The sequence below is a fragment of the Pundamilia nyererei genome, unplaced genomic scaffold (genome assembly GCF_000239375.1).
Source record: "Pundamilia nyererei isolate P.nyererei 1_Seehausen unplaced genomic scaffold, PunNye1.0 scaffold00071, whole genome shotgun sequence".
In the NCBI taxonomy this organism is placed as follows: domain Eukaryota; kingdom Metazoa; phylum Chordata; class Actinopteri; order Cichliformes; family Cichlidae; genus Pundamilia; species Pundamilia nyererei.
In genome coordinates this window covers 1,720,354-1,745,710 of record NW_005187472.1, presented here as the reverse complement: position 1 = coordinate 1,745,710, position 25,357 = coordinate 1,720,354, and the positions used below count along the sequence as shown (strand labels likewise).

Sequence of the window (25,357 nt, the reverse complement as noted above, 5' to 3'; positions counted from 1 at the left end):
CTTCCCATATTTTTAATCTCAGTATCACCCTCGCTGTCAGTCAGAGCATTTGTGTTAATTCGCTGGTGTTACCTTTGAAAGAATTTTTGTTACGATTTCTAAAGATATATAACTTGTGTGCCTAAAAAGTAAAGCTATGGATACAGTGATGGTTAGTTTTACTTCTGCATCACTATAACAGCGTATGCTTGCCATAAAATTCCCAGGCATACATGCACTCACCTCAATGCACCTTTTAGAAACCCCTGTTTTAGACTATGCTAAATGCTCCCTTTTAAATCATTGATACCAACGCTACCTACGTCTGTTTAGTTCCTGCACTTATATTTTATTTAAGTGTATCCAGGGCAAAAATATAACATGTAGAAATCCGTGTAAACAAACACCCACATATACAAATGGACATGAAAAAGGTTCTATGGCAGCTACTCCCCATTATCCAGATGAAACGTAATCTAACTGTGGCCTTTGATCTTCTCTTTCTCTACATGCTGTTGGTTCACGGAGCTGGATAATGAAACAGCAACAACAATTCTGAATAATGCACCTACATGGATTCAGTAACTGTTTCAAAGCACACACGTATTTGACACATGGACAACAACAAGCTGCCGCAGCTACTGAGATAATTGTTTTTGAGCAATGGGGACATGACTGCACCTCGTAAATCACCTTCAAAGTCAGTCCTTTGTCCCTCATGTGACCTTGTTAGTGGAATCGAGCCATGCAGAAACCACTTTTATACACTACGATCAAGATAATTCAGTTTACCCAAATGGTCCGAGTCACTCTAGTAGTAAAATAGCTGTGTACTTTGGAAGAGAGCATTAAGTGGATACTGAAATACTGAACTGTACCCGGGTAGCTCATAGGTTATAAGCCAATGAACCATTATGCCCTTTATGGTGATCCAAGCGGAGATAATTATTCTATGGCTTTGGAAGTATAGTACTGGAAGTAGCACAATATAGCAAAGTGTAGGGTTATGCTGGAGTGGTAGCACTAAATTATTATAATGTCTTTATCCTATACATCTTTTCAGTTAACTCAAGCATGGGTAAAACTGGAAATATATCCACAGTTCCTTCAAGGCATTTAAATATATAGCAAGTCCTTGGAGAGCTGTGTTAATCAAAAGAGAAGCTGAATTCTGCAAGATTTGCACAATACTTTTTCAGATTAATTAAGGATCTCCCGACTGCAGCCTTGACCTTGTTTTGTTTAAGTTAACTCAAAGCCTCCAAAGGGTCTGAGCAAGATTTGACTTTAATGCCTCCGACTGCCGCTGTTATTAAAAAAACACTGGCACGCAACCTGACTTTCACTGTCACACTGAAAATCAAAGGAAATCAAACAGTTCACTGCTGAATATGACAAGGGACAGGTTGTCATGAGTGGGCAATCAGCCACGGCTGACAAGAAAATCAAGAACGGTGCAGATGAATATATTCCTGTCTACACAAACCCCGACATGCATATATTTTTTAAAGATTTTACACTTCTGTATTTCAGATGCAGTTTCTGCCCCCATTTTTAACTTTATAACTAAAACTTTACATACAAGACATTCCTTAAGAAATCTTAAACATTAAGAATTTATTTCCTTTATTATTCATTTTCTTTCAGTGAATATCACTCTCGTGTTAGTAGGTTAACATTGCATCTTTTGGAATTTTCAATAGTTTTAGCTTTAGTTTTATTATTATTATTAATAATAATAATAGATATTTTATTATAAAGATTTAAAATATGTCAGATTTGACCTCTGACCTCTCCTTCAAGATCAATAGATTGATCTTAGCGCTATACAGAGCTATTGTTTGTGTTAACAACATTTAGGGAATGATATACGGGGATTCTAAATATCATATCCTAGTTTGCTTCTAAATATCATGTGACATTTGACCTCTGACCTTACTTTTACATTTCACATCTGCCATTCTTTCAAGTTGACTCAGAAATGTGTTTCTTATTTTTAATTGTCAAGAGAAAGAGAATGAGCAGCCTGGGTAGGTAAAAATATATTGTAGTACAATACTACATAATAAGTTTAAGTTATTCATGCTGGGTTAATAACTAATCATTATGTTTGTGTAATCAAAGTAAACATCTGCACTACAATTTTCTTGTTTAGAAAGAACAAAGAAAACAAAATGAATATAAACAAAATACAATCCCCTTAAAAGTAAATGCTGACACACGAGCTGCCTGCGGAGGTTTGCGCTCTCGGAGTGCTTCTTGTTTTACATTTGTTTATTGTGTTGCTAAATTTGACCAAATTAAGCCTAAAAAAAAGTTTTACTTGAATAAGACACTCTTTGTTAGTCAGCCTATCTGGTTACATTTAGTAACAAACTGCTTCCAATAACAAAAGTATCTAAATTAGGTCTATTCATCTGATGTGACTGCAGGAGTGGTACTAGAGAAAGTCACCTTGTACACTCAACATGTTCATGTTTTGTTTTTTCCTGTTCTTTCCATTCTGATTACTCTGCAGCATACTGTTAACAACTGGAGGTGGTTAGCTTTGTTGCTCTGTTGAGCTAGTTTTCAGGCTGTCATGTTGTCGCTGTGCCTGCTCGGGTTCTCTCTGGGTTTTCTGCCTTCCTGGTTTGCAACAGACTGGAGACCTGTTCAAGGTGTGCCCCAGGTCCAAGCCTTACCATGACCCTGAAGAAAATAGATAATCTTATTCTTTCATTTTATTGGCCGGTCTCAGGTATTATATCTTCATAGCACCTTACTAGCACCAACAACTGAGGATCTGAGTAAGATCTTCTGATGTGCCTGTTATTGCTTCAGGTTCATGGCCTGTCAGTAATCTTTCTTTAAAAGTGAGTTTGCGCTGTTAAATGAAGCAGACAGATTAGTGGAAGACATCTTTTAATATGGTAGTTTCAAATGCAGAAGATGGCATAAAAGTGTTAAAAACTGAGCATTCATTGTGTTAGTAGGATAGAGACTATTTAAGGCCGTGGTGGGGAACTCCAGGCCTCAAGGGCCGGTGTCCTGCAGGTTTTAGATATAACCCTGGGCCAAGACACCTGAATCAAATGATTAGTTCATTACCAGGTCTCTGGAGAACTTCGAGACATGTTGAGGAGGTAATTTAGCCATTTGAGTCGGCTGTGTTGGATCAAGGACACATTTAAAACCAGCAGGACACCGGCCCTCGAGGCCTGGAGTTCACCCACCCCTGATTTAAGCAAATGAACATCGCCTTGAGATGTGAAAACTGAATCCAAGTGTCTTAACTCTGCATTCTTGCTTATGGTCAGCAGGGGGTGTTTCCTCTTTTTACAAATCCATCACAGACTTGGCAGTAAAGCAAATTTTGTTTACTACATTACGACGTTCATTTTTAAAATAATGAGCAGGATTGAGTCACTTCAGGAGGAATGCAGCATCCTCAGTTTCTCAGGCAGGTCCTTGCTTGTCACACTCAGCTTAGAAGAAAACCCAAGATGGCCAAAAAAGCTCAAGCTAATGAGTGAGTCCACAAACCAAAAGGGATAGCGTTTGACATGCACATACAATTTGTGGCTGGTAGTTCTTAATTTGTAGTATCTACATCAATATTACCACAGGCACTGAGAAGCATATTTAATAAGCACTTCAATTAGCGTGCCGCAAGTTTGTCAACTAACAACAGATTTCCTCACCTCTGTTTTTTTTTATTACAGACTGCAGCAATTAGTTGATATTGTGTCCCCTGGAGAATGGCTCATAAAAAGAAAAGTTTTCTCCTCGCCAAAAAGGCTTCGGTCACAGCTCTATGCTTTAGTTCTGGTTTGGCTGAATGGCGTCACCTGAGAACACAGAACTGCAGGGACTCCAAGCTGTTCTTTTTGGGATCAAGAACTGAACCTGGTGCATGCACTGAAGCAAACTGACAGTGAGCTCCTCTAATCCGCTGCTCTAATCCACCTCTGCTCAAGGCAACTTGCCTGCTTTTAGCAGAGGTGCACCGCTCACCAGAACACCTGATTCAGCAGGCACAGTAGCCAAACGGCTGAAATCGACAGGATACATTCTATTATCATAATGCGATACAAAAGGGGAGAAACCGGCTCCAGGAATGTTTAGATATGCAACGTTTTCAGTGAAAGCTTTGTGAACATTAAACGGTAAACTATCCATTTTATATGTATGCTCAGTGTTTATGTAAAGCTTTATGTAATAATACAGAGATCACAAAATGTTTTATATCTAATACAATACGCTGTGTAAGGTCCTAAAAGCTAGACGTTAAGATTTTATATCATCATAATTAATCGGCGTCTGCTTTTGTTTCCATTTGGCGTTGTAGCACACATGGGGGGGTTTTATGTTTTCCATACAGCGATGTAATTTCTGCTCTAAGTGTCAAGCATGTCTGGGATGATTGTAGATTTACGTATACTTATTTACTAATGCATGCTTTTATTCCCAGGATTATCAGCTTGACTGATGGAGGATGTTTTTTCATTGCAGAGGGAATTCTCAGGCCTGCAGGCCTCTGATAACAAGCAAACAAATTGGCAATTTCTTTAAAGGCAGTCAATTAAAAATAAAGCGACGAGTATTCTAAATCACCCTCTAGAGATGGCTTATAATTCAACTGATAGCTTTTGTGGAATGTGCAAGGATGAGGACTCATTTGTGTACATATAATCTGTCATCTAAGGAGTAACTAAGCCTGTGTTTAGTGAAGAACACTATAAAGTATGATCGGGGACATGTCCATCGTTTAGACTGGCAGAAAAATGGCACGCATACAAAGAGGAAAAGAATGAGGAGGTAGCACCTGTATGCCTCTTTGATATCCATTAAAACATGCACTAAAAAGGTGAGGTATAATTAGAACAGTGGAGGTGGGACATCTGCTTATGATTTCTGAGTCATTCGCTTTTGTCTATTTTGGTTGCAGAACAGCCATTTTTTCCTGCTCCATTCAAGCAGGTTTACCCCAGCTCATCTATATTGTTCCAGGTCTATACGTCAGACTAAAAATAAGGCCCACAAGGCTCCAGCATTTTCTCTTTTGTGTTCCACTAAGGAGTACAATAATGAAGGTAATAACATCTGCAGCACATGGACTCTTCAACCCAGTAATAGGAATTTGATTTACTTGTATCTGCCCTTTGGGTCTGAGTAGCTTGAGGCTACAAGGCTTTCATCGTCAAAGCTTTTTAGTTCGGCTCCAAATGTCATTTCTCTAGTTTTCTTTTTTCACTTTTTTTTTTTAGAGTTTTTGAGATGACTGTAAATTTCTATTGTTTCATAAAACACAAAGAGGGGAACGTAATTACAATTTATGTGAGACACGTCAGTAGGGAGAACTGGCTGTTTTTCAGCTTCTTGTATACTGAATGATGCGGGGGACCTTTGCCCAGATCTGAACTGAGAAATATATGATTCTGTACCACTCTGACAGCTCAGGTGAACTGGATAATAGCATCTGTGGTCATGTGTCAAAGTACAAACCCAAGAAAAAAATCATTTACCTAAATAATTGAAAACAGTTTATCACCAGCACCTTCCAAGAGGATCCTGGGAGAGCATAAAATTGCCTCAGCTTGGATTTGCTGTGGAAAATTTGATATCCAAAAACTTTATAAACTTAATAAACTTAACTTCATTTATTGTAGGAACACTTTAGAGCATTGACTGTATGTGTCATGCACACTATAATGCATATTCCGCAATTCGCCGTACTCACAACAGTTCCTCCTGAAACTGAAATGACACTGAGTTACAAAGACAGACCTCAAAGCTTTATTGTAACGCAGTTTATTTATTGTAAATGTAACGCAATGGAAAACAGCCTGTTTTACTTCAGAGGTTCCTCTTATCACACCTCAGTGAAGATGATCTGAGATGGAAAATAACTGGTGGAAACCAAATAGTTACTTCATCCATTATTACGATTCATGGCCACTTGAAAACTCATCTTAACGCCCGCATGCAGTGTATACACAACTCTTTATTTTTTTTTCAATTAGAAAAACTACCTGGAAGAAGGAAAGACAAATAGTCCGACAATTTTCTTGACAATAACAAAATAAGCTGGAGTTTTTCATTCCTTGTTGTTAATGGCTGCTACAGCACAAGATGCTTCATAAATGGCTTCAGTGAATGCCCCGAAATGACATATAGTGTATTTCAACAGGTCCAACATGATGCATGCTCAGTCATCCAGGTAAGGAAATCCTCAAATCATTTTATAAAACAGGACACACACAGCTTAACTTCATCTTTTAAGTGGAACGGACCAATACAGTTATTGGCTGAAAAAAAGACTCCCAAAAAACAAGATCTCCAAATTGTTGGTTTCAGTGTAAAAAGAGTAAATTTCACAGTTAATGTCTGAGATATCTTAAGGAGAAAAAAAAGTGCTCTTTCAACAGTACTTCTCAGTTTTTCAGCAGAAAAATGCTGCTGCTGTAGTAAATGAAGGAAAGCTGTCAGCAAGGCTCACTGGGCTCACGCTGTAAAGGAAATAAAGAAATGAAAGACGTTGTCCTGTGACAGAAATGATCTGTGAATTCACAGAAAATGTTCCATTATTTACTTTTGAAAAAAAAAAACTTTTGTAAATAGCAAATAGGAAGGAACTTTTCTGTTATTAAACTCAATAGCATAAATTATGTTTTTGTCAGTAAGACAACTAAAGCTAATTGAAGGTTCAAAATTCATGCCGTCCTCCTTTGAAATGCTCACATTTTCCAAAGCAATTCATCGACTGTCAATGAAATTTGGTGACTTGGAGCAACTGTTAAAAATACAACAACTTTGCACTTGAACTTTAGAACTTGAGAGAATAAAAAATATACCTAAGGCTTAGGATGGCTGAGGATGGTGTTCAGCCTGTTTTGAGAAATCTACAAATCAATGAATGCTGGCCGTCAATAATGAAAGAAAAGTAGCAAGCAGATGATCTTTTGTTAGAACCATAGGGATAAAAGGAGTATGCTCCAATTGAAAAAGATTTCATAATCCGCTTTACAAAGCCGACTAAAGTAAGGAAAAGTAAGTTAGTTTCAAAGAAGGGAGGATAGTGAGAGCTACAAAGAGCTACAAAGGTCATCTTTAGTGGTTCATCAGCATGAACATAACGCTCAACTTGTTTTATTCCAAAGCATCAACTTATAATCGAGTCATTCTTCAGCCTAAACATAAATTATAAAACTTTGATTATAGCAATGTCACATTTTGTAGGAGATTTAGAAAACACAGTAGCATTAAATTTGTGGTCACTTCCTCATCTTATTCTTGCTCTTAATGCTCTACTTAAAAAATTCTGTTAAACGGTAAAAGAAAAACAGAACTGAAAGCAGCTGATAATGACAATGACTCCACCATGTGACAGAGTTGCATCACTAAGATGCAAGCTTATGGAGTAAGACTGATTGTGACACAAATTTAAGATGTCTGCGGGCTGGATAGAGGTTTATGGTGTTGTTTATCCCTCCATCACATCTGCTTGGCATTGTATTTCTGCTGCTGTCGCTGTGCCCTAACCCTCCATTTTTCAGTGATTCACGAGTGGCCATTTCTCCACCTTGCAAAGCTATTAGGAGTTTGCCACGAGGCTTGGTATGCAGCTGTACCTTTGTCTCATTTTCTACAAAGAAAATAATACTACCAGGATTATTGATCCTTCCTTGTTTAGCCCAACCTGCAGCCTGCTCCGGACAGCAAAATGAGATGAAAAATAATTGGTGAAAAACAGCTAATAATCTATTTCCACTTACACTTAGAGTATATTTATTTGAAAATGGCTCCTCAGAACACAGCTCATTTTTTCTATCGCTCCTCTGTCTGGATCTTAAATACCTAACGAGGGGAAAGAGGGGAGGGAGCAGCTGATGTGAGCAAGGCATAACAAAGCATGCAATCATGGTGAAATTTTTAGACAATAATATCACACAAAGCGGGTAAAGACTGCCAAAGCACAGTTCCCTAATGGGTGCTTTATGTGACATCAATATTCTCATCTTCTTCTGAGATCGGATGTACAGGGCAAACGCTCTGCCTCTGGGGGAAAGAAAAAAAACTTGCCTTGCAGCTGAATGGATATCGAATCCCATTATTGCTGCAGCAGATCACAGAGCAACTGATTTCGAAGTTGGTTGATCTGTATTTTAACATCTTTAAATGGCACACATTCACCTGTGCACTATTACTATTACTCGCAGAACTAAGAGAAAAACTGTGGAGGACTCAAAAAATACTTTGAAATTGTCTCTGAAGTAGTGCAACACTGCAAGTCAGAAATAGAACCAACATCCCAGATAGAAGCCATAAAAGGAAAACTCGCAGTAGCTGATGTTGAGGATATTGCCAATTACGGGTCTCATTTTCACAGTTTAATTCCCAAAGCAGACTATCCTTCTCTTATTATCTCTGCTTAAAGAGCATTGAAAGAAACACGTGGCACTTCTCTGCTTATGGGCCTTTTTTCATTAATCATTTCAATGGTGATCTTCTCTGACGGCTGTGCTGATGAGCTGTAACGATGATGGATATGAAGATCTGTCTTTAGCTCTGCTGTTAATGCAAAGCCTCATCTTACCAGGTGGTAATGGATAGCTCTGGCTTGTTGACGAGGAATATTTTTTTTGTTTGGTAAGACTCCCTTTTTGATGGAGTGAGGAGGTTACTGGAAATAGCAATATCAAATGAAGGCAACCGAAAGCAAGCTGCTGTTGCATAAATCACTGCAAAATAAAAAAAAAAAATTTTAAAAAATGGAAAGGTTTCTATATATGAATCCACAGGGTAGAGGTGGTTTACATTTCTAATAGTTGCCTGAAAATAGCTCCGGTTCTGACAATACGCTAAAACAATTCAGAAACAATCAATGGGAAGGGTTGAGCTTGGAGTTCAAATCAGCAGGCTTAGGCATTATACAAAGGAGACAGCATTTCTAATGCAGGGAGCTCTTTTGAAAAGGCATATTTTTTTGTTCTGTGCGCTTTGAAACAGGGAGGCGAGCTGACAAAAAGAGCAGTAAATTGAGAGAAAGTGGATGATGCTGTTTATACCTTTGCTCTCTAAATCAGCAACATGGGTTTTTCTATATCAGTACATTTTCAGCAGTAAATTACATTGGCCATGAGTGCTGGAGACTTTAACACGGACAAATAACCTGGGTACAAAGTTTACATAGTTAATGTGGCCTTGTATAAATTTGGGGGGTATTTGCCCAGCTCAAGGTTTTTTTATTTTTCTTCTCGATTACGCTCAAGCGTGATGTTTTGGCCAAATGTGACCAAAAACACAGATGAGTTAAAAAAACAACAAGTTTGTTATATCTCAGAAGAAAAATCCAATCTTTTTCTACATTGCTCTCCGTATGGAAATGAGGACAGAACTTTGAATCTGTATAAAATTCAGTCACTTGATCAAAGGCACCAGGAAGCACTAAGGCTTGTTATCCAACGCAGCCCTACAGAAATTATTAGTATATAAATTAGCATGCTTTATTTATACGGTAACTAAAAGTAAATATTAAATAAGACTTTGATAGCAGATCATCACACAGGACTCTGCAGGGGTCTTGTGCAAAAGTCTTGATCCACGCCACGTTTCTTAATCATTTGCAGAGAAAATGGGGTGTAGGTGGAGGGATTTATTAAAACACAAGCAAACAAAAATGGAAAAGCATTACATGGCAAAACCAGGCTCTTTTTTGGATGTTGGCTGCTTTTCTAAGATGATCCCACACTGCTTCAATCCACAAAAATGAAGTCATTGCTAATCAGGTGTTTTTCAGATGGTATTGCATGTTATATAAAACCTGGTGTCACTTTAATGCATTTCAGTCAATTTTGAACATTATCTCCAAAACTCTTGGCTTAACTACATATTGATGGCAGTCTAAACCAAAAGTCTATTTTGGATCATTCTTTAAGTCCTGTTAGCTCCGATTTTCAGTACAGTTCTTGTATATTTACATACCTAAGCCTCTTTTCCCTGTTTCCCTTACTTGAGAATGGCTTCTTGTCTGCCATGCTTCCACTGAGACCACTTCTGATGAGGCTTTGTTGAACAGAGGATAGATCATTTCAAGGGCCAGATGCTTCTCTTTAGTCCTTTGTCAGGCTTTGGCTAGAGTTTTTTTCTATTTCTTAAGGACATGACGTTCAAATTGTTGTTTTTTCTTTCATAGTTTTTAGGTCTGCCACTTCTTTTGTCCTTCACTGGTCCCCAATTGTTTAAGGACACACTGCACGCCGTGCCGAGATACGCCAAGTTTCCAGCTAAAAGCTCTGAATCACCTTGTTGGTGCAAAAATACTTTTTCATGCCTGTCAAACTGTGTTATCGTTGGTATTTTATTGTCGCTTCAACTAAAGAAATGGGAACAAATGGTGTATTTTTGAGATGGGATGCTGTAGTGCCAAAGACACATTTTAAAATTGGTCATGTGCAAAAGTGTTTGTTATGTGTAGACACAAAAGTCTACTAAAAGTCTCTTTAAGCTTGAATGATTTATAAGTTTCTGTAAGTAACTTAACAAGCAAACAAACAAAAATGCTCCTTAAATGCCATTTTTATTCATAACATTACACAATAAAATTTGCAGAATCCTCATGCTGAATGTGAATTGCTAGGATAGAAGATATTTTGTTTTTTCTTTCCAACAATATCCATTAGCAATGCAGGCCCTGCTTATTGTAGTGAGTGTAGCATTATAAGTGCTTTTTAATGGCTATGTTAATAGATTCTCAAAGCACTTGTTTAGAAATATGGGAAATATGGTGTTCCTAATTAAATATTGAAAAAGTTCAATGAACTTGTGATAAAAACTTTGTCTGTGGAAATATTTTAACAGGGTTTTCTTTTATTTTTTTAAAGATCAGAGAGACAAAATTATGATTTGCAGTATTAAAAAAGCTTCTACCTCCACTAATCAAAAAAAGAAGGAAAAAAAAGAAGATTACAAATAGTTGTTTTTTTTTTAATTTCGCAGAGCAGCTAAGAAAAGTAGTTTTCCAGCAAACATTACTCAAACAGAAGTAAATAGTGAATCAGCTGGGGCTTATTTCCAGTGATGGATTAGCACACATTAGATAGTCTGTTGAGCATTTAAAGCATCAGGACATATGTAAGACTGACTCAAAACAAACCACAGTGCCCATGTTCATCATAATGAAGGAACATGACAAATAGTGCCACAGTGGAACCCACTGATGTGTTTTTAATCGTTTTTCGGTGAGAATGGAGCTCTATGAGGGCTCTAAATCAGGCTTTAGCTCCATAAAATACTTCTTCACCAGATCTGTTTTTAAATTGGTTTAGGCAGACACATTATGGGAGAATTATGGTGATCATGGACACTCAAAGAAGCCTGAATGAAAATTTATGGGGGAATGCCACAACTTTAAAGATGGTGATAAAAGTAAAACTTCCAGGGGAGGAAACTTTTTTAAACCCTTGCTTAAGGTCGAAGTAAAAAAAAAAAATCTTTTAGTTTTGATAATGCTCCAAAATAACTACCTAAATGTGTTTACGTATGTCTGGGAGTTTCCAGCCTCATCCAGAAACATTTTATTGTTTTTATTGTTTTAATGTTTTCATTCATTATCACTGACGACAAGAAAAAAGTGGAATTTCACCAGGATTGTCTCTTATCTTTCTGTTCATCTCATTGGAAAAATGTTGCCACTGCTTGAAATTTAGGACATTTAAACATTATTTGCACTGAGGGTTATTGCTAAGGGACATATTTGTGTTATTACTGTGGATTGAAGCCAGACTGAAGAGAGGCAATATTTAACATGGGAAATTATATGAGATGAGAAAACAAAAGAAGGTTCTCCAGCGTAAAAATCAGATATTCATATTATTTATCATCTTGGACACCTTAATCCATCACTGAGGGAAGCAGTGTTTGTCCAAAGAAATCTGGAGGCACACACTACATTTGCAATGTCATCAAAACAGTGTGTAAAGTTGCTCAGAGAGGGACAGACTATAAATACTCTGATAGTAGCTGCGGTGATTCTCCAGTGATATTGATACATTTTTAGCAAACTGTAGATGAGGCAAAGTCGTTTGAAGCTGACTGTCTGCCAGTTCTCTTGAGAGCAGACTCTTTAATCCTCTGTGAAATATCTAAGCCAGACTTGGGCTGCCGTGAAATAAACTTAATGTCATTGTAAATGCATTAAACAAGAGCACACATCTGACTGTGCAAAGCTCATCTCCCTGTCAGCATGGATATTCAGTGACCTGTTTGGATTTTGTTCTGAAAAGATTTTTTTTAGTGAATGGATTTATAAGTACTGTGAAGTCTCACTGATATTTAAAGGAAGTCAGCAGCTGTCAGCTATTACTGACTTCTTATTTAGAAAACATATCAAGCAATTAAACGATCTGTTTGTTTGAGCTTAATTAATGAACCTATTATTTATTTACAATATGTATGTATGCAGGTAAAACTACATCTGGCAACATTTCTGCAAACTTTGCTCGGCTTTTTCTCATCTCAGCTCTATTTATCATATAAAGATTCTGCAACAGTATCTTCTGACACACGAATTAAAGTAAAACTTTCTTCACACCTCTAGAATTTCATTTATTTTTCTACAACCGCTGACTTTTAACACCTACACCTTTTTCTAATGTAGTTACTCTTATGCACATGCCTTTGGGCAGTAAATGGGAGCTGGAGTACCCACAAAGAACCTAAACAGGTGCATGAAGAACACAGTAACATCTCACAGCAAGATTCAAGCCTAGAAGCAGTTTCAAACCCAAAACGTTTTTTCTGTGTAGCCACCGTATAGATTAATGAACTGGTGACCTGTCTAAGATCCCTCTTGTTACTCACTGTCAGCTAATCCTGGTTGAAAATAGCCAGGATGACTGATAGATGGATGGATGAATGGATTACATAAATCAAGGGCAGCCCAAGACTTCATACCTCTGCCAATGTGAAAAATCTCAGTACATCTGCATGAACTCAGTCTATGGATCAGCAGTATTTCATTGAGACATTTCTCTTATTTCAGTTTGATGTGTATTTGTGAAAACACGATGCAAAACATCAAAGTTTGCACTTGTAAAGTACAACATTTCTAGATACAGATCTGGATCAAGATGCACTAAGTTCTTCTAAGTTGGGCCGCACCTCTGGTAAAAAGGCGGGGCTTTAATTTGGATCAGGAAGACCACAAAATAATGACTTAATCAGCACAACATCCAGGAAATGACTCATTTCTTCTTCCTTGCAGTATTTATTTCTTGACACTTGATGACAAATGAGTTTGTTGAACAGAAACAGCTTATAACTTCTCACTTACAGGTCACAGTCAGAGACGGGGCTAGTTCTCATTCCACTTGTTGTCAGTAGAGTTAAATTGTTTTCATACTTCGCTGTTGGTTTGACTTTGTCCAGTTTGACTTTGTCTTTTGTCTTATTAGTTTTAGCTGTTATTACTCTGATGTGTCGACTTCCCTTGGTTACCTGTGTGTGCCGGTTTATGTAGCTCCAGTTTTTCTTTGTCCTTTGTCTGAGTGTGTTTCAGTCCCCCTTGTGTCTTCCTGCCATTTTGTTGGAGTGTCTTTCTTGATTTGTGTAATGGGCTTTGTATTGTTGCAACTACTTTTCTACCATCATGAAAAGGTCTGTTTCGAATCTAGCGAGCCCATTTATGGATCCCTCACATTTTGGGCTTGCTTACCCTTGACATAAAAAAGGAAAACTCTGTTCATTGTAACCTTTCTCCAACTTTATCGTCTCCTCGATAAGTAGATTACCTGGAAAGCACATTTGAAGTATAATTGAAAATAGGACTGTGTAGTAGCAACTAGAAATAATGACACCGAGACACAGCAAAGACTTTGCCCCTTTAAAATTTATCATCAAGGCCGGACCTTGGATTTGTAAGCTGTGTATAGCTGTCTTTTTAAATCTCTCTGCTGAAGGAAAAAAATCAATTATACAATAGAGACGTTCTAAATTCCTGTTAATGTTTCTCATAGTACTACAATATGACACACATAACATTTTCAGATTTTTTAAATTTTGGTTGCTTATTAACTATACTGAAATTAGCTTTATAAACAAAAAACATTTTTGGGGCATTTACATTTTTTGAATAGAAGTAATTTAATTTAGTGCAAAACATATAATACTTCATGTCAAATGAGTCAAAATGCAAAAATGCACCCTGCTCATAATGATGATCACATTTTCACATCATACTTAAAAGATGAAAAGAAGAGCAGCAGGCTTCTCCACTGTATCTGTTGAACATTATCATTTTAATGATAATGATTATCTAATTATTTTAGAGGTTGTACAACTTTTGGGATAAATTAACTCATTCACTGCCAGCCATTGGCAGTGAATGAGTTAAACCCATTGACTCATTCACTGCAATTGACGGCTATAGACGTCAATGGCAGTGAATGAGTTAAGTATATATTATCACATGGTGATTACTGATCATGAACCTTAAGAATATTGGTATATATTTTACTAAACATATTTTCAATCTGTAGTTTGCTAATGAACAAGTAATTTACTTTTAATTGAGAGGTAAATTATTATGTAATATATTTACTAATCTTATGCTGATACATCATCATCTTTATTCTTGGCACAAAGATTCCAGATTTGCCACAGAAAAAAAAATGCAGTCTAAATTTGTCATTAGTTAGCTAGCAATGGTTTAGCTTTAAAATAGCAATACAGCAGAGATTAGCATAAAAACAATAAAAAGAAGTTAGCTAAATGTGTTCTTGTAATAGTAAGCTCCTTAAAAAACTGACTTGCTCATTTGAGTTTTGGTCAAACTAGCTAGCCAATTTCTTGACAGCATGAAGTTATGAGCAGCCAGCCATGAGTGCAAACAGCAAAGCTAAATGTGATAATTCGCTGTATACTAGGAGGCAGAAATTTTGGTCTAATAGCAAGTCAGAAACATTTGATTTCAGACAGTGACATCACAGTGAATCTTCTCACCCTTTTTCTAGCATCATCCTCTGTCACACCAACCTGTCCTCCTTCACTAGATCCTGGAACCCCCTCTGAGGTCTTCCTCTTTTCTTCCTGGTGACAGCTCAATATTAAACTCTCTCCAAGATAGACATGCCAAACCATCTCAACCTTAGTCTCCAAACCCGAGCTGTCACCTGAGCCAATGACCCATGAGTCCATCGTTTTATGAAACTAAGGGATAAAAACAACATTTTCAGAAATGTCAAACAGATCCCATAAACTCACCAGGAAAGTGTTTCTAAGCTCTAGTATGAGTGCCATCTTCCCATACTATTAGCAACCATAGCTATCGCCCCCTGGTGTCTATCAAAAAGAATGCAGGGTTAAGACGCTTTCCTATTGGTTGCACATTTCAGACCCAGAGGCTGCACATACACATCCAACTTGTGTTCTATATGGTCAAAACTAGCAACTAGAGATAAGTAAATGCTGATAGGTTAAATTATTTATTTTGACTTTACTTTGGTGAGTAAAGTCAAATTGCTCACCAAAAGTAAAGCCACTTAACTGGAGCACATTAGTAGTGGTAAAGTGATGTATTTATTTAGCAGTACTAACGCTTTGAGCATTTATTAAACTCTACTTCATTACATTATATATATATTTTAAATAATAACAAGTGGTGAAATTTTCTGGCTTGTTTGTATATTTTTTTGTCTCGCATGAGCAACCTCTAACGTACATGGCTGCCTCCCCGGGTCTTTCCGGTCGCGTCTTTCCCCTCCTTTTCCATGTATTATTCCACCAAAGAGCTTTGGCGGCTGAGACTGAGTGCTTGTTGACGTCAGCAAACTTATCCAGCAGCTGTAGAGGCGAGCTGAGGAGGAGGAGGAGAGGAGGGAATGAGCCTGCTGGATGTGGAGCTCGGACCGCGCAGCGCCGAGGATCGTGGACTTGTTTTCTGCGGGACTGCTCGCACTACTTTGTGGTTCCAGTGTAAGTACGGCCGCTCTGCGTTCCGTTTCCCGAGCACCGAGCCTGCTGTTTGGAGTTCACCATCGAGTTTCTCGCCTGTGCTGGGAATGTTTTGTGTATCGTTTGCACTCTTGCGCCTGTGCGATATGCTGTTTGCCACCAAGACGAAGTTGACACAGTTGCGTTGAGCTGTTTATAATATGTTTGTTTGTTTTCTTTAATTCAGAGTTTTGGGAGGAGGCAGGTATCGTTGTTCCCGAATTCATTTCTCCCTTAACTCCTAACGGGAAACTTTGTTGCGCAAGTCCGTGCAAGGTGGACTGAGCTCCGTCGAGTTTGCCTCAAACATTTTCACTCAAAAATCTTTATTCATGATTTTTTTCCGCGTCTTCCGCCACTTTAAAGTTAGTGGTAGTGGATATTTGCTCGTTTCCCCGCATCTCATTGACGCTTTTCAAATAAAAGGAAGAGGGGGAGAAAAAAAAGTCGCTCTCATTTGCATTTGCAGTGACGTTATTTTGGATCATTGTATTTAACATTGGAGGCACACACAGGGGGATACACTTGCAGCTGGGATACACCAATAAATGTCTACTTCAAACATCACATTTTCTGCCATTTCAGACTTCGTCGCTTTCGCTGTGTGCGTGCCTTTGTACTGAGTATGAGGTCGTGTGTGATTGTGTGTAATGCATCGCCTTATTATTTTCTCAGTGAGAAGAGGCACATTGATCTACCTCCATAGTCTGCGAAGGCATATGAAATGGCTTTTAGCTTTCATCATACCCTGCCTAGATAACCATTTCAGCAGAAGATGACAGCAGGGGATTGGCGATGTTAATAACTTTGTAAATAGCTTGCCATTGTGTGCTACCAGACATCACTGACTTAAGTAGTGGACCCTAATTTGTGGAGAGATCATGTGCCCATTACTATGAGGACTTATAGTGCTGTCTCTGCGTATTCTAGTACTTCTGGTTTCTGCCACATAGTGTTCATTTTATGGCTGAAGAGTCACTGGTTCCCATTGTGGCGAAATAGAGATTTTGGGAAGACTTGTTGAGATCAGCATGATTTCACAAATTTTCAATGTTCAATCTTGAGTTTCGACCCTTGACAGACTCATGGTATAACAGCAGCTGAATGAGCTCTGGGTTATTATTGTTTTTTCCTTCTGTGACTGGTAGTAGTTACTAAATAGCTTCTGTCAAGCATGTCATATTGTATGCAGTAAAAATCTCTATGAAGTAGCCTTGAGGGTTGTACAAACAGCCATTCGGGGCTGCAGTGTCTCGGCCCGGAGTAAGTCAAGAACAATGTGGGCATCGAGGTCTTAGTAAAATAAAGGTCATGTTAATTAATAAATGACAGCGTCTTACTGGCCTTTGGTAGTCTTGGCATTGGTTGTTTTTGGCAGCCTGTGATTTACTCTGTTAGGGGAACTTTTGCTCTCAGCACAATCATAAAGACTGTTGTTGATATTTTTCAGCAGTGTGATATTGTCTTTTGTGTGTGTGGGGGGTGGGGGGTAGTTTCATAAAATACAGGGGCTTTAAACTGTATGCTTGATTGATTTTAGAGCCCAATAGTGACTTTGAAACTGCTGCTGATATTGGGGGAGGTACAGATTTAAGATGCAATAAAAGTCTTCAACAACATGCCTTAAAAACACATTTGAATGAATATATAACAAACAAAACAACATGAGATATTTTTAAATAGCATATGAGGAGACTACACGGACATCAGAAGGGGTATATTTTTGAGTCCATTTCTGGTCCCTGCAGTTATTCAGTGATTGCTAAACCTTTGAACCCGGAGCTGTTTTTCCCCTCAGTCCTCACTCTCGTTTACAGGCTTTTGGCATAGTCAGTACATGTCCTAGTTAGGCATGTCGTGTGTTGTTATAGTCAAAGACAGACAAGTGCCATTTGTTTTGCATCCCATTGGTACTCTGTATATTGTCAGCAACTAAGGAATAATAACATGCTTTGATTAAATAGTCTAGGAAGTGTTAATTTCTCTCAATTTTTGTGTGTGTTGTGAGCATGTGTGCTGGATGATGCACTTGGGAGTGAAACTGACTTACTGAGATTGCGGTTAAGATAGATAAGCTACTGCTGATAGTACCTCTATTATCTTCATATATTGTAAGTCGTATTCTTTATTGATTCCTGATCAATTATACCTGACTGCATATTTACCTTCAACTGTATTATTATCCGAGACTGAAGACTGCTGTGGAATCAGATAGAAAAAAGGCTTGCATGTGACTCACGTGTCCAGAAGCTCTACCGTCATGAGTTTGACATTGTGGAGAGTTTGGTCCAAGTTATGCATTGGAACAGGAAATCTTTTCCTTAGTTTCCATTGAAATTGGCTTATTTTAGCTAATTTTATTTTATGTTTTGCTATGAGTTTGATTGCAATAAGTCTCACGAGTTGGAACGGGGTCATGTTTATCTCTTCTTTAAACACCAGTCTGATGCAGGAAGTCTGCTTTGCTGTATTTTTTTTTATTTCATGATTCATCAAATGTTTCAGTTGGTTCAGCAGCCAGACTCTGGCTAGGAAGTCATGTTACTGTAATAGATGTAATATGCAGTTTATCATTGTCTTACCAAAGTTTGCAAGGCCTTCTCTGAAAAAGATGTCCTCTGGATGGGAATATATGATGCTCCAAATCCTGTACATTCCTCTCGCCGTTGAAGGTCTTGATCGTGCTGTGCAGGCTGCCAAATCCAGAGGCTCTAATGTTCTCTAATTGATCTGGATGGTGTCTGTCTTCTTTAGTCCAGAGAATGCAGTGTCCACATTTTCCAAGAAGATTTAAAATTTCCATTAGTCTGACCGCAGAACAGTTTTCCACTTTGCCTCAGTCCATTTTAATTGAACTTTTGTCCAAAGAAGCTGGCTGCATTTCTGGATCTTTACATATGGGTTCTTTGTTGCACACAGAGCGCCTGCATTTGTGAGCTGTTTTTACAGAGTGATTACTAGAAATGTTCCTGAGCATATGGCAAAGATTTTCATGACAGAATTGTGTCTGTTTTTCATGCAGTGCCACCTGCAGGCCTGAAGATCAAAGGCATCCAATATGTTCTGCTTCATCTCTAGCGCACAGAGATTTCTCCAGATTCTCTGGAACTTTTAATGATATTATGTACTGTAGATGATGAGATATCTGCACAGTTTTATATGCAGGAACATTATTCTTAAATTGTTTTACAATTTGTAGACAGGTTTTTGCAGATAGATGGACTCTGGCTATCTTTACTTCAGAGAGGCTCTCTCTAAGATGCTCATTTGAAACCCATTTGCCCATCTTACACTCCCGCTGCCAATTAACCAAATTAGTTGAAAATGTTCCTTCAGCTGTTTCCTTTTTAGTACCACTTACCTTTCCAGCTTTTTGTTGTCCCAACTTTTTTGAGACGTACTGCTGCCATCAAATTCAGAATGAGCTAATACTTTTTATGAACTAGTAAAATGTCTCAGTTTAAACATTTGATATATTTTCTGTGTACTGCTGTGAATACTATATGGGTTTATGAGAAGCGCAAATCATTGCTTTCTGTTTGTATTTGCATTTCACACAGGGTTTTTTATGGAAATAGAGAATCAACCTAATTAGCTTTTAGTTCTGAATAAAATCTAAATGTATCTAAAGCTGATATGATATGAATATATAATATTGAAGTTCTGCTCTATGCACAGTAATTTATATTGCTTCTAAATTAATTAAAACTGTTTATCCTCGGTATTCATTTCGCTCTCTCAGTTCCAGTGGTCTTGTGTGACATCAGTGAGTTCAGACTTGACCAAATTAAATGCAGATGGGAAGTGGGTGGGGGTGTTTTGAATGGAAATTACATGCAAAACATTCAGAGGTTTAAATGCATCTTTGCATTTAATGCTGGCAAGCATTTAACCAAATAGGGTTCAGGTTATCTGTAGCAGAATTTCCACTTGGAAATTGTTTTGTGTATTTGCTGAGCCCAATTGGTCACCCGCTGAGCTGAATCAGAGATATCCTGAGAAGACTTATTATCAGTGTAGGTAGTGGATGACAGCTTAAAGAGCAGCCTTGGATACGCAGGCTGTGCAGGTTGAGCTGGTGTCTCTGCTTGTGTGTGTTCCTGAAGCCTAAAAAGAGCAGAAATGGATAGTTCTTTGATCAACTTGTCCATTCACAGAAAATTAACAATTATGTTGTTATTGTTGATTTATTTTCAGGTAAAATATAGCAAAAAACACAAATGTTTCTTCCTCTCCTTGAATATACAAGGTTTGCTTTGAATTTTTGACAATTCATGATAAAAAAATAATATAAATATATAAAATATAATATAAAAATAATGCTAGATGATGGTCCCATGATTTAATGCTATATGTAATATATTAATATTTTTATTTTTTATTTTTGTGAAAATTAGAAGTGGTGCACAGGTTTTTTTCTTGAAGTAGTCAAGCAGCAACCATCAACCATTTGTCACACTGACCTCAGCCTCCTTACTGTATGTGTGTTGTCCTCTGGTTTCTCTGTTTATGACACTTTAAGATGACACATCACTGCAAAATGCAGCACGATATTAACACACTGATTGGCGACCTTGGAGGCTGCATGTCGGAACATTAGGTAGTTGAGTAAAATCTGCATATGCTCCTGTAATGTTGACAGCGCTCGTGCTCGCCACTGTCTGCCTGCCTTCAGAACGTTCAGCAGACACGTTTATCTATCAGTTCACGCTTGCACAGTGACTGATATCATCATTACTATCAGCCTGTGCTCTCAATGCCTCACTGTCGCCAGAAACTCTATTACAACAAGTTCATCATTCCACCTCGAGCAGTTTGCTGTCAGATTGCTGGAAAGCCGAAGTGACTGCAGCCTCATGTGCAGTTGGAAACATCAAACAACTTTTCATCCACTATGACTATTGCAGCTGTTACCTCTGGAATAAAAATGGGGCAGGAAGATTAAGGTTCTTCCTATTACTGACTCAGTTTTCTCAGCCTCGTCGTGCCTTGGTCCAAAACCCTCACCGATGACTCGCCAAAGTCAAGAAAACTGATATTTCAGTCTTGCTTGGCAAAGGTGTCGATGCTCAGAAGTGTCAAAGCCTGTTGTCTCAGCACCTCTGTGATTGAACGAATCTTCTAAGCAGTTCATATACATCTCAATTAATCACAAGCTCTTGCAAAGGAAGCGAGCTGAGCTGAATGAACCTTGAATGGTGCTGCCTGTTTTCCATACATGTGTCAAGTTTCTTTTGTCTCACTTTTCTTGGGTGATACTGGTGTTGTTCCACTTAATAGAGGCTGCCCCGGAGCTAATGGAATCTTTTGTGTTGTTCAAATGATTTGTCATTTTGGGAGCATATTAAGACCTAAAAAGAGAAGAAACAAAGAATGCAGCTAAAGTCCCAAACACTTTAAAAATGGATACTTCAGTGCTTTGATGTGGAAAACAACATGTTTGTTCCACTTTCTGCTGCATAAATTATTTCAGAGGATCCAACATAGTAAGCATTCTCAATAATATAAAGTAGTCCAAAAAGTTATGAAACATCATCTTTAGTCCTTTAAATAAATGTTGAAATTGCATTTCTGATGATAAAATTAAAAATGAGCATATGTTTTTTGTTTTTTTTTAAATAAGCCAAAGCAATAATTCAACAGTTTGCATGTTGACCTTTGTAACATTTCAGGATCAGTATAGGATTAAATATCTCGCCTGCCATTACTAATGGACAGATTAAAGTCAGATCAGATAACCGATTAGCCTGGTACTTTTCATGGTTACTTCTTTGAGGCATTTCTTTCAAACTTTCAGAGATCATTATGTTAATAGGATACATTAGTATAACAGTTATAGCTATAAAAAAAAAAGAAAGAAGATGAAGAAAAACAAGTTAGAAACGGAGCAGTGAAGGTTAGAACAGTAGAGCCTCTTATGTGCACTCATACAGTGGGCTTTTAAATGACTGTTTCTGGGGAAAAACATTTTGTGTGTCAAATTAAGTGAAATTCTGAGATTTAGTTAATACAGTCATGCTTGCTAGAACAAAATCAGCCAATGGATATTCATGGATATTCTTATAGTGCACAAAATACAGACCCTTAATAGTTTTGTGACTTACTTGGCACACTGTGGTTTTAAAACTAATTAGGTTTGCTTGGATCCATACCAGCGCGTGGTGATATAGAGGTCACTGTCACAGAAATATGTCCAATAAAACAAATCTGCAAAAATAAAATGGGAGATAATAACAAAAGTAGAAAACTCGTATCATGAACGTGTCGTCTCGACACACTGCGGTTGTATATTCTCCCTTAAAAAAACCCCCAAATGAGCCAAGGGTAAATAATTCTGCCAAATAAGTGAATGTAACAAGGTGACGGTCCTAATGAAAACTTTCAGCATGATAAATGAACCATCTTATTACTTGTTCTCCTTGGATACCACGTTAAAAACGGTCTTAGGGTAAAATCTTTCCCAATGATGTCCTTTCAGCATTTCATACCTTCAATTGTGCAGCTTTCCAGTTTTCCAGTGCAGTACTTTTCCCAAGGTTGTGAAGGTGTTATAATCTGATGGGGTTTATAAAACACAGCATGAGTAGAACGGTCTCTCTCTCTCTCTCTCTAGAGCTTCACTCTCACAGGTAGTGCTTTGAAAGGTCAGCTGCACATATGGTCAAAATTGAAATATGCTGGGTGGCAATCTGGAGAGTGTGCTGACACTAAGGCAGGCAGCAGAGCAATACTATAGGGAGAAACAAGAGCTCACACCGTGCTTGCCTCTTTTCTATAGAAATTACATACTTGTTCATGGTTGGCATTTAATTTTGAGAGGTAACCCATTAGGTTGGTTAGTACTGTAAGCATTTAGCACTAATCTTTTTAAGTATGATATTGGGTCTACAAAAATATGTGCCATAAGTAATTAAATTCATAAGCTGTTCAGACATGTCCTCTGTGGAAGCTTGGTTTGGAGCCAGATCCTTGGGATTTTACTGTGATTCCCAATTATGTAGTTGAGCTTTTATGATCTATGCTCCCCGACACAAGAAATCACTTTCCATATATTTTTGTTTGGGTTTTTCTGCCAGTGCAGCGAAATGAATGGGCAAACTCATCAGATAGAACATCTAATGCCATAGCAAGCCCAGACCTTGTACATACAAATTCAATCATTCATGTCAGGTACTCTGCAGCAGTGCTGCTATATTAGCTTGAATTTTCATAATCATTTGTATACCACTCTTACATATGATTGGATTTCTGCTAATATTATACATTTCAGCATAATGTTGTTCACCATTAAGTAAGTCAACTGATATTAACCAGTGGCGTGCATAGGTGGTGGATGTGATATCGTTTTGTCGCCTGAACTTGTCCTTCTTACTGGACGCTGTGGTCTCAGTTCTTTAGAACCACCTCAGAAGAGTATAAATATAGAGAAAATATGTTCCAGACCACCTACTGTAAATTTCCTGGAGAGTTTATGTAGATTGAGACCGGAGATTGTTGTGATTTTTCTCAACTAAAAAAAAAAGAAGAAGAATCTCCATGACAACAGAGGAAAGTCAATCTACGTGCGAAGGTGAAGGCCACAAGACGATTTGATAAATTAATTTTTCCTTTTCTTTCCTTTTTTTAAACAATATCTTTAAATGTGATGTAGAATGTAATTCTCATCAGACCCTGATGTTTTCTGAACTGAATAAATGACAAATAATTAAACGGCTGGTAAGAAAAAATAAAATAATTCCTATCGATAAAATCATTCACCATTTAGCATTTCCATGAATAAGCGTCTGCTCATTATTTTATCAGTTAATTGTTTGTGTAACGCAAGTTTCTAGAGCCAGGGGAGGTTTTTTTTCTATTTCTTCATCTAGTGATGTGGCAGGGCAAGCAAAAGCGGATATTTATGAACAATATTTAAAAAAGGGAAAAATCAGCAAATCCTTGCACTCGAGAGACAAAAATCTGTATACTTTCTAAATGAAAATAGCAACAACCAAATATACTCAAACAATCAGTCATTTCAGTGATTGATTGTTCCAACTCTTAATATGCATTTAAATTAAATATTTAAAAAGGGCACTTTTATATCCTAAACATGTCACTTGAAAATATTATGAAAAAGAGAGTCTGTGTCTATAATCTCTTGCTGTAGCCTTTTAAACACTGCAATATTAAAAGAGATGAGAAGGGTGAATGAAAAAGTAGAAGAGCTTTTGTATTCATACCCATCTGTTGCCCATTGACATTTAGAGGAAATGTCTTTGCCTGTCTCTGGGATAGGTCAGATTGATCTCACAAGTAAATCACAACTGAGACATGGGAAGCTAATGATGAAAGAAAAATGAGCAGGCGAGCTGATGAGAAGAAAACTCCCGTCAGCCTTATTACATTATTGCTTTCAAACTGTGACTTTAGCCTTCCTCTGATTTGAGGCGAATTACAACCACTGATTTGATTTAATGTGGTCTTCATCTTTGGCGCTGTGTGTGGTTTTGCATGCTGTGTGCATTTTCTGAATCTAGTGCATGACATTGGCAAAGCCAAACCAGCTTGCAAACCTGAAATTAGTCATAACAATTCACACATTTAGTTTTTCATATACTTATCTGTGTCATTACTTTTGTTTGGCTTTTTGCTGTTAACCCATGGCTTGTAAATGTTTTCATGTCATTGCAAGGTTGGAGGCAGCTGAATGTCAGTGAGGACTGCTTATCAAGACTTGGATAAGATTATACATTTTGATTAATAAAAGTCTCTGTGCCATGTAATTTCCTGATAAATGAGCTTCTTCCTTTGTAAGAGATAAGCTAATGGGATGAGAAACATGGCTTCTCACAATTAGCGCTTATTGCTATCAAAATTGGATAGTGATGGTAACTATAAATAGACACAACAGACATACAGACTGAATGCTAAAATCTTTTCCATCATTTCTCAGAATTTTGACTTTTTGGACTTTTTTTTCCTTGCACTTTCGCCCTCACCGTGACAGCTAGCTTATTCACAGGAAATGAGCTTTGGTTCTGTGTGGAAGTCAAAGTTCAATGTGTTTGCATGTCTGTGGTCAAGTTCACAACGATAGGGTGGTGTAAAATCTTCCCCATATACTATATTTGTATTCTTATGGCACTATGCGTGATCAAGCCACTATGGCAGCTTAGTTGAGTCATTATTTAACCATACTGCCGTCAGAATAAGTTATCCACTCAGACACGAAAGCCTCACTTCCATCTTTCAGTTTGTTTAAACATTAAATCTCACTTAAAAAGGATCTGGCAAGTAAATCATTGAAACCTATCATAATGGACCAGAGTGTCTGAAAGACAACCATGAGTCAGTAATCAGCATATAGTAGAGGAGTGAGAGTTGCTCTATCATAAGACGAAAGCTTGGACATTTATATGTGTGT

At 37.7% G+C, this 25,357-nt stretch overlaps 1 protein-coding gene across 5 annotated transcripts in view; it reads left to right on the top strand.

The window, feature by feature from the left end:
* Positions 1-15,687: 15,687 nt before the first annotated feature.
* Positions 15,688-25,357, top strand: part of gulp1a (GULP PTB domain containing engulfment adaptor 1a) — a 94,195-nt gene continuing 84,525 nt past the window's right edge. For 4 of the 5 annotated variants that reach the window (XM_005736867.1, XM_005736868.1, XM_005736865.1 and 1 more), the window contains exon 1: positions 15,688-15,933. In XM_005736867.1, coding sequence (XP_005736924.1) covers positions 15,840-15,933 — 94 coding nt within the window. In that variant the 5' untranslated portion in view covers positions 15,688-15,839. The remainder of the gene's footprint in view (positions 15,934-25,357) is intronic. The other variant, XM_013911773.1, reaches the window with a different exon arrangement.